At 41.0% G+C, this 8,812-nt stretch overlaps 1 protein-coding gene across 2 annotated transcripts; it reads left to right on the forward strand.

Moving 5' to 3' along the window:
* Positions 1 to 970: 970 nt before the first annotated feature.
* Positions 971 to 4,956, forward strand: LOC125309002 (vimentin A1-like). Of its 2 annotated transcripts, none has more exons than XM_048265645.1 (4): positions 971 to 1,094; positions 1,254 to 1,300; positions 4,403 to 4,458; positions 4,667 to 4,956. In XM_048265645.1, exons 1-4 carry the CDS (start codon positions 979 to 981, stop codon positions 4,730 to 4,732), a joined length of 285 nt encoding a protein of 94 aa, XP_048121602.1. In that variant the 5' UTR covers positions 971 to 978; the 3' UTR covers positions 4,733 to 4,956. The 2 variants fall into 2 exon arrangements, with proteins under 2 accessions (XP_048121602.1, XP_048121603.1); XM_048265646.1 differs by having other exon boundaries at positions 4,403 to 4,450; positions 4,667 to 4,701.
* The last annotated feature ends 3,856 nt before the right edge of the window (positions 4,957 to 8,812 follow it).

The following is an 8,812-nucleotide window of genomic DNA, read 5'->3' on the forward strand; positions in this document are numbered from 1 at the left end:
TACACATGTGTGAGATTCACATTGCCATAGAAAGATACTGAAACAATTACAATTCCATTATTGCTTTTATTCTCTCTCTATCTCTTCCCTCACCTTTTCCTGTGCAGTCAGAGGAGGCAGCTTCTAGTGAAACCATCCGTAAGCAGAAGGAGGAAGTCATGCAATTTCACCAAAAGATGCTGACTCTCACCACAGAGGTTAGTGACCTAAACACCACGGTGAGTCAGCCACCAGTACCATTATCCAACATCCACACACATCACAACTAATGCCACCACTGGAGCAGAATGAGGGCTCCCATATGAAATGTTATAAGTTCGGACCCTGGGGGGAGCTTGCTAAATTTGAACATGGTACAAGTTGAGTCTTATGGTCAATTCAGATCGCCAATGTGGCTTGTGCCTTGCATGTCTGTTCTGTGACCACTGCGTTTCATTTGAGCATTCATACCAGAAATGAGTCTGGTGCAGTGCTGCTGCGGCCAGTCTGACTATTAAAACATTTCTTCACTGTCTCTTTTGGCTGAAAACGCTTCTTACACGCTTGCCTGTGTGTCACACAAGCAGTGTGCAAGCTCTAACCTGGTAACATAGGTGCCGAAATGAAAACGGACAGGTAACACAGCTGCCATGCACTCGCACGCATCCGTTTGAATGGGGTATTAAGCAACAGACATATTGCTTTGTCACGGTTATGAACAACAGGAGTCTCAGGAAGTTGATTCATGATTGATTCAAAGAACAGTTAAGAGCAATGAAGAAAGGAAATAAAGAAAGGAAATTAGTGCAACAAATATTGAAACATATACAGTACAGTATTTACATACAAATGCATGGCTTTGAATAGACAGTACTTTCTTTTTCTTACCTTAAGAAAGAGTCACTGGAACTTAAGATCGTGGGGGTGCAAAAGGAGTTCTCCTCCGCAAAGGCTGGTTACCAGGACCAGATTAATCTGCTTAAGGAAAGCATCAGCAAAATGAAGCGTGAGATGGACGACAACAAAGACTCGTATACTGCTCTGGTTAAAGACAAACTGGCACTGGACACAGAGATCGCTTATTACAGAAAACTGCTGGAGGCTGAAGAAAAAAGGTTAGAATCTGCTGTACCGTCTCACTGATCTTCACTACAGCGTATGAGATATCTTTGCCACTTAAAACAGGTTTTAGTTCTGTATTCCTATTTTTGACTGAGGCAATAATGATTCTCCCTTCCATGTTCTCACCTCTGCTTTTTTTTTTTCATTTTCAGAATTAAGAGTCCATTGCTTAACACCCCCGAAAAAGGTAAACCAAGAGGTACGTATTGCTGTTGATACAACAGTGCATGACACAACACCTTATTCTGTCTCTCAGATATCTTCACAGCCCTTACAGGGCAGTCTGCTCTGCTGCAGATCAGAATAGGTCAGACGCAGTTTTCAAGCCTGCACCGCTTTAACCCTCTGTTTATACTGTGATGGACAGATTAACAACGGTGCCTAGTCTATCATGTCACCTGAGTCAGTTGATTTTGTTGCCTGCCGCTAGAGAAGCGAGAAGTTTACGTGGTAGATTTACAAGATATTGATGGAGCAGATATCTAACGATCAGAAAACAGCATTAACAGTTTTCCCATGCTGCCTTGCGCGCAATTTTATTCACGCTGTTAGGCAGCCTGGATTCCATGGACTTCGTTTTCACCTCAACGAAGGAACCAATCACAGAACGGAGGAGGGACAGCAAGACAGTGATGACACACCGAAGCGGTTATGAGCTACTTACAGACGCGTTTGATAGACATTCGTAGCGCCCAATAAACGGCTCTGGGCATTCGTAAACAGTGATGCCAGTAACGCGTTACTTATTAACAAACCAGTAATCAAATTAAAGTTACTTATCTAAGTCACTGTGCGTTACTATTTTTGTCATTTTCCTTAGTAAAAAGATATATCCTTGCTTGCTATGCTCACCTTTTCAGCATGAGGACAACTCGTGTAAAACCACGCAGCGACACAAACGTAAAACAACAATGGAGGGAGGAGAGAGATGCACATTTTATCTATACAGTCATTATTTTGAGTTTGTCAGCTAAACATGACAACATTATGTACATTCTGTGCTGGCGACAAAGTACTGTCTAGCTAGACATCCCAAGTCTCCCGAAGTTTTGGGAGTCTCCCACATATTGATAGCGGCTTCCTGACGCCCGCAAATTACATAAAATCTCCCGGAACCTAGAGCGAACAAGAGCACGCAAGCCAGACCGGACTTTAAATTGCGTGTGCATCTGAGTTTAACGCGCACACAACAGAGAGGGAGAGAGAGAGGAGTGGTGCGTGTGTGCCTGAAGCGCATCCAAGACAGAGAGCATCCTGGTCTGTTTTGCTAAATCAACCAATCAGTTTTCACTGTAGGTGGGCTTATGTCTCTTTTCTCCCGAACTTAATAAATCAGTTCAGTCAGTGTATCTAGGAACAGGAGCGTCATGGCAGAGTCAGTGCCCCTCAAAAAGGAACATTTAAGACCCATTTCACATCAGACTACACAAAAGTGTACCCAATTGTCTCAGAAGAGTAAAACATAAGGATAGTCTTGCACACTGCACTGTTTGTAACAGTGACTTTAGCATTGCTCACGGTGGGTTAAATGATTGCAAAATACTTGTTGAGGTGAGTTTAACAAGTGTAATTTAATTTGCATATTACTCAGGCCTACCTATACTAGATGGCTAGTTGCCAAGGCTACATGAAAAGGCCAAACTACCAAAATCTAAATATTTTACTATTTACTACACAATTTCTATCAATAGGCCTTCCTTATTTGGTGTACTGACTAGACATTATTGAACAAACATCTGAATTTCAGTATCTAAGTAGGTTAGGTTGGGATGTCTGCTATACATTGTTGACATTACGGTTAAAATGCACTTCCAGTATAGTGAGTATTGGCAAAACCGGTTATCATTTTTATGTTGAGGCGGTGGGGGTGTTGTCGGCAGCTGCTGAAAGTAACTAATAAAGTAACTTGTAATCTAACTTAGTTACTTTTAAAATCAAGTAATCAGTTAAGTAACTAAGTTACTTTTAAAAGGAGTAACTTAGTTAGTAATCAGTAATCAGATTACTTTTTCAAGGTAACTGTGGCAACACTGTTCGTAAACCACGTTTCAAATACGAGAAAATTAACTTGTAGTTCCCAGACCCCATCTCAATGAGATGAGGTCTGACGTTAGCCAGGCTACATTAAGGCATTTGTCGAGAAGAAAGATGTTTTGGCTGTTCTCCCTACAGGATTCACAGTAGGCTATTTTGTTGCTCTGATTGGTTAGGTCTATCCAATTGAGAGGCAGAAACATTGCCCCCCCCCCCCCTATCGGCTGTAACACATCCCATAATCACATCCCAGTCATGCAGTATCACTCAAATTCTGAATAGAATTGAGTATGGCTACATCAGGCTAAAGCTAGATGTTGTATGGAACTTAGACAGCAACATCTTTTACCGTGCTGATTCGAGACTCCCTTGTGACCAGCAATTTTAGCTGGAGATCAAGGCGGCCGGTGTCTAGCTCAAGGGGGTCCTAAATAGACTGTTCCTCTTGCAGCCACTATAACTGCCCTCTCTCAATTCACTGGTAGTGTCATAGCCTCTTGGTTGAACCATGTCTGTAGCTCCACTGAAACTAGTCAAGAGTCAACAGCCTCGTAAAACTCACGTCTCCAAGTCACTGTTTGTTGCAGAATTGTTTGTTATTAGGGGTTTGCATGGCATGTCATCAGATCTGGACGTCCCCATATTGGAGATACTCGCCTCTTTAGAAATAAATCCCTAACATTGTCAAGGAAAATGGTTAATTATTGCCGTGTTTTAGGTTGTACCAATAGGTCAGACTGAGAAAAACATCTGGAGTAGGTATCGACTTCCAAGTTATTAAAAAACCAGGGAGAAAGGAGAATAATGCCAGAAGTTATCAGAGTAAGGGGGGCGCTGTGGTTGGACTTGGTACTGCATCTCCCTCACCCAACTCATATGGATCTGCGCTGCCAATAAACCGTAATTTCTCGAAATATCACGCCTTTTTTTGTGGTCCAAGTCCTTCCCTATATGCCTTAGCATCTTGGACGCCTTTTGAGGAGATTTTCTTTAGTTTTGACAGGGCTACAACCACTTAAAGTACCCACCGTGCATAATAGTATATTGCACTTCATTCACTAATTTACTTCGAGTACCACCAACATGGCCGCGCAGCTAGGTTACCGCCCAGAATGTGACATCCGTGCAAACCCCTAATTCACAAAAACTTCAAACATTCAACTCCTATAAATAACTTGTTTGTTTTAATAATGTAGTAATGTTTTAATACATGTATTTTATTTTTATTTTTTGATGTGGGGTGCTGTGATTTCTGCTTTTCTACCAGAGGGTCCTGGAGCACCCCCACCTCCCACGGCTGACCACACCAAGCAGGGTAAACGTGTGAGTATATACAGTACCCAGCACCAAGACAATAGCAGAGAACATGAACACTCAAATGAATTATACCAGCATGCACTGTCCACAATAATGTGTCTAGATTCTAAGTGTTTCTTGTGTTTAGTACATGTTTGTTGAGTTGAGTTTCAGGCTGCTAATTCCTTTCTTTTGTCTCTCCTTTGACATTGCTTTGTCCCTGTCCCCACTGAAGAACAAGCCTCTAGGCCCTGAAGGAGAAAACCAGACAAAAGACGGAACAAAATCTGTGACACGCTAGAAAGAGTGGACCAGTGTTTTGTTCAGAAAAGTACAGTAGGCACTCTACTGTAGAGCAACAAACCAAGCAGCTTTACTGAATGTTCTTGTTTACCACAGTCTTTAGTTTACCCTCCACGAGTTAAGACCACAGCAATACTTTTGAGAAACAGTTTGTTTTTTTACTGTTACCATTTACCAAAATTCTAAAAGAATGAAACAAATGTTTTGTGTGCACACCATGACTGTCAGTGCTTCTATCGATCAATAAACTTTTGAAAAAATCTTTGTTAAGAGAGCTTTCATTTGGACCATATTACAGCATAAATGCAAGTTTTGCATGTATTTTTTATTTCACTGAGTGTATCTATTGATTATTATACATCATACCAATAATTCAGGAAGATGTGGTCTACTGTATGCCCTCACACAGATGTCATACTGTTCAACTATTCGTTGTATTTTGGTAGAAAAAGTAACTTCACATGATGGGGCTTAAAGTATTTCACCCCAAAAATAAAGGGAATCATGGCTGCTTGGAGCAACAATTATAACATAAAATGCATAATAACCATTAAAAGGAAAGTGAAGGATCACCGCAAACTGGTGGATTTTCTTTGCTGGTTTACGCGTTTTCGCCAATGCCTCATCATGTTCACTCTCTCACTAAAAAATAAACCAGCAAAGAAAATCCACCAGTTTGCGGTGATCCTTCACTTTCCTTTTAATTTATTGACGACTGCACCTCACCAGCACCTGGAAGGCTGTGCATAGGAACTTTATCCTTTTTATTATGACCGCCGCGCAGCGAAGCGGCGGTCATATAGGTTTACTCAGATTTCTTTTTTTTTTTTTTTTTTTTTTCGCATGCCCAAATTTCCGTCAATGATTCCCGGGACACTGAAAGACCGGGGTACACGAAACTTGGTGGGCATGTAACCCCACATGGATAGCATGGAATCATCGTTTTTCGTTTTGATCTGTAGCCCCCCCGCTGGACTGGACCCCCTGAAAGGAGGGTAGGGCAGACACAGTTTTCTGTGAATATCTCGTAGGGTAGGGTTTAGGAGGACCATTTTTTTTTGTATGTTGATCTCAAGGGGCCATGTCAACCCATTCCATAACCACTCATTTCATGTATAGCACCACCTAGTTAAACACAAAAAAGTAAAAATGAGGTGCTGTAATTGAAGGTATCTGTGACCTAACATAGTCAAAACTGCACGAAATTGGAAGTGTAGGATCATTATGACACCCTCTGTATGCACGCCAAGTTTTGTGGAATTCCGTTCATGGGGGGCCACACAATAAATTAATTTATGTTACTATACACCAACTGGCCTGTAGGTGGCCGGAGACAGTTTTCTGTGAATATCTCGAGAACCGTAGGGCCTAGGAGGTCCACCTTTTTTTTGTATGTTGGTCTTAAGGGGGCATGTCAACCCATCCCATTACCACTTATTTCATGTATAGCGCCACCTAGTTAAAAATTAAAAAGCAAAAAATTAGGTGTTTTCATCACAATATCTCTGGCTGACAAGGTCAAAACTGCACGAAATGAAAAGTATAGGATCATTATGACACCCTCCAAATGCATGCCAAGTTTTGTGTACTTTCGGTCATGGGGGGCCTTACAATAAAATAATTTATGTGTACATTTAGTGACGTACACCAACAAGGATTCCCGACACTGAAAGACCGGGTACACAAAACTTGGTGGGCATGTACCCCCACATGGATAGCATGGAACCGTCATTTTTCGTTTTGATCTGCAGCCCCCCCGCTGGACTGGACCCCCCGAAAGGAGGGTAGGGCAGACACAGTTCTCTGTGAATCTTTTCTGGTATGTTGGTCTCAAGGGCCCACATCAACCTGGCTCATAATCACTCATTTGTGATTTGCACCCAACCCCACCCCCACCCCCACCCTCCCCGGTAAAAAATGAAAATGCAATATTATTCTGCTTTAATCGCCCCTATCTTCAGTTAAGATGTTCAGAACTGCACCAAATTTTATGTGTATGATTGACCTGGCATTCTCTGGGGGTCTGGGGGTATGCCAAGTTTCGTAGAATTTCATCCATGGGGGTCTAAAAAAAAATAGGTTATGTGTACATTTAGTGACTGTACACTCATTGGCCTGTAAATGGCGGTGCACACATATCACACAGGCACCCACATACTATCGGTATTAGAACGGCCGATACATAATTACAAATTCAGTAGGATTAAAAGAAAGCCAAAATAAATATTCATCATCATCATCATGGCTGCATTTTCAGTATTGGTGATAAGTAGTCGCTTGTCCACTAGATGATGCGATCGTTGCAGTGAGACGTAATTTTGTTGGAAGTTAAAAAGTGGGTTGGAAAACAATGGACACTTCCTACAAGGACTGTAATTTACCGCGTTTAACATCTAATAAGGACAGGACGATGTTCACATGAAGTGTAATTCCCATTTCTTCTTGAAGCCGAAATAAATCTGAGGATGTTTATCGGACATGCTTGGTTTTTACTGCAGGTACGTTAATCTTGTAATATCAATAAGGACCTAGGTAATGTTACCAAGTTAAGCGTTGGTTGAGTGATGGAGGCCCATTTGATTGATTGCATTTGTAGAAAATTATAAATGCGGTTATACCAAGCAAATTGATAGCAGCACTGTTTGTATCTTTCGACTGTCATTTATTGCACGCGCTACAAAAAATCATTCTGTGCAATGGAAGATTTACCAACGCTTTCAATCGGTCTGATACAGTTTTGCCTATACATGCGTGAGACTGAGACGCCTGTTTATTTTGTTTTAAGTGCGTGCAGGGTGTGAGAGGGGAATCGATGTGCTTTGATTCCAGCTTGGTAGTTGTAGTCTGTGAAATTAAAAAAGCAACGTGTGTGTGAAGTATCCAAACAATGACACCTTCATTTCATTATGGCTGCTTTAGCAACACACCTTAAGCTACTGTGTAGTGGGTCCCATTTAGAAGTGGCTACTTCATTCACGCTTTCCTTGACTCATGGAGCTGCCTGAATGTTATTACAACTTTTCGCCACAATATGGCAGTTTAAGTCTGCTTGATACTGTAAGTCGAAGCCATTGGTTTCCAAAGGAGATTTTATTTGTGTCGCCAGCATAGCCTGTTGTAAATAGGCCTACCTTATAATCCTACCTGTAGCTTAGAGAAGCTAACAGCTTTCTATTAGGATCTAGTTTGTTAGTTACAGTTTTGTCATAACTCCCTAATGCATTTTGCATTTAGAATAGCCAGAGCGTGTATATCTCAATCTGAAAAATTAAACAATATCGGTGCCTATGGACTAGGCTGGGTGAACCCAGCCTGATCTGCCCGCTATTTATTTTTTTGATTTCTTAAAAGATTGAGCTTGGTCTGATGAAAGCCAGACTAGCCATGGACCTCAGTTACACAAATGCAAGGGAACATGAATCAGCCTATATTTGCACAAACAATAACGGACAAAAGCTCTTCAACTTTGGCCCGTTAAAATGTGTATGAACAGTCTAGCGGCGATTTCATCAAGGCCCATTTGGACATGTCAGTTATTTGCACCACTGGTTAGATGTAAAACAGCATTTCGTTTCAGACTACTGTTACTTAATTTGTGCATTAACAATAACGTTTCAGACTACTGTTACTTAATTTGTGCATTGACAATAAAGTATTACATGAACTAAAGATGACTAAAATCTTATGTAGAAGAAGAAACATTCACAAAAATCCATCCATCCAAAAAATGACTTTTGTTTTTGATAGCTGTTGAAAAAACGCATGGAACTGACAGAGATGTTTTGTTTATAAATACATAAAAATAAATAAATAACATTATGCTGATACCTTTTGCTTTTCCCAAATACAATGTAGCCTACAGGTGTAAGTGACCTTTCATCAATCCAGTTGCAATGGATGAACTGTGATGAACTGCCCTACTTGTGATTGTTTAGAGATTTTAAAGGTTTTATAACAATGCTACATCTTCTTTGGCTATTCTACAATCTATTCACCTTTTCAGCACCAGTAGCTACTTTCTGTGCAGCCGCACACACACACTCAGGCATGCCAAACAAGCATACACAAAAGTTTCAAG

This window comes from Alosa alosa, chromosome 16 (genome assembly GCF_017589495.1).
Source record: "Alosa alosa isolate M-15738 ecotype Scorff River chromosome 16, AALO_Geno_1.1, whole genome shotgun sequence".
NCBI lineage: Eukaryota > Metazoa > Chordata > Actinopteri > Clupeiformes > Clupeidae > Alosa > Alosa alosa.

Bases quoted from the DNA above. Each gene is read 5' to 3' on its own strand.
- LOC125309002 (XM_048265645.1), top strand. From the start codon at position 979: ATGAAGCGTGAGATGGACGACAACAAAGACTCGTATACTGCTCTGGTT. The intron at 1,095-1,253 runs GTTAGAATCTGC...TTTCATTTTCAG, and splicing joins CTGGAGGCTGAAGAAAAAAG to AATTAAGAGTCCATTGCTTA. The intron at 1,301-4,402 runs GTACGTATTGCT...CTTTTCTACCAG, and splicing joins CGAAAAAGGTAAACCAAGAG to AGGGTCCTGGAGCACCCCCA.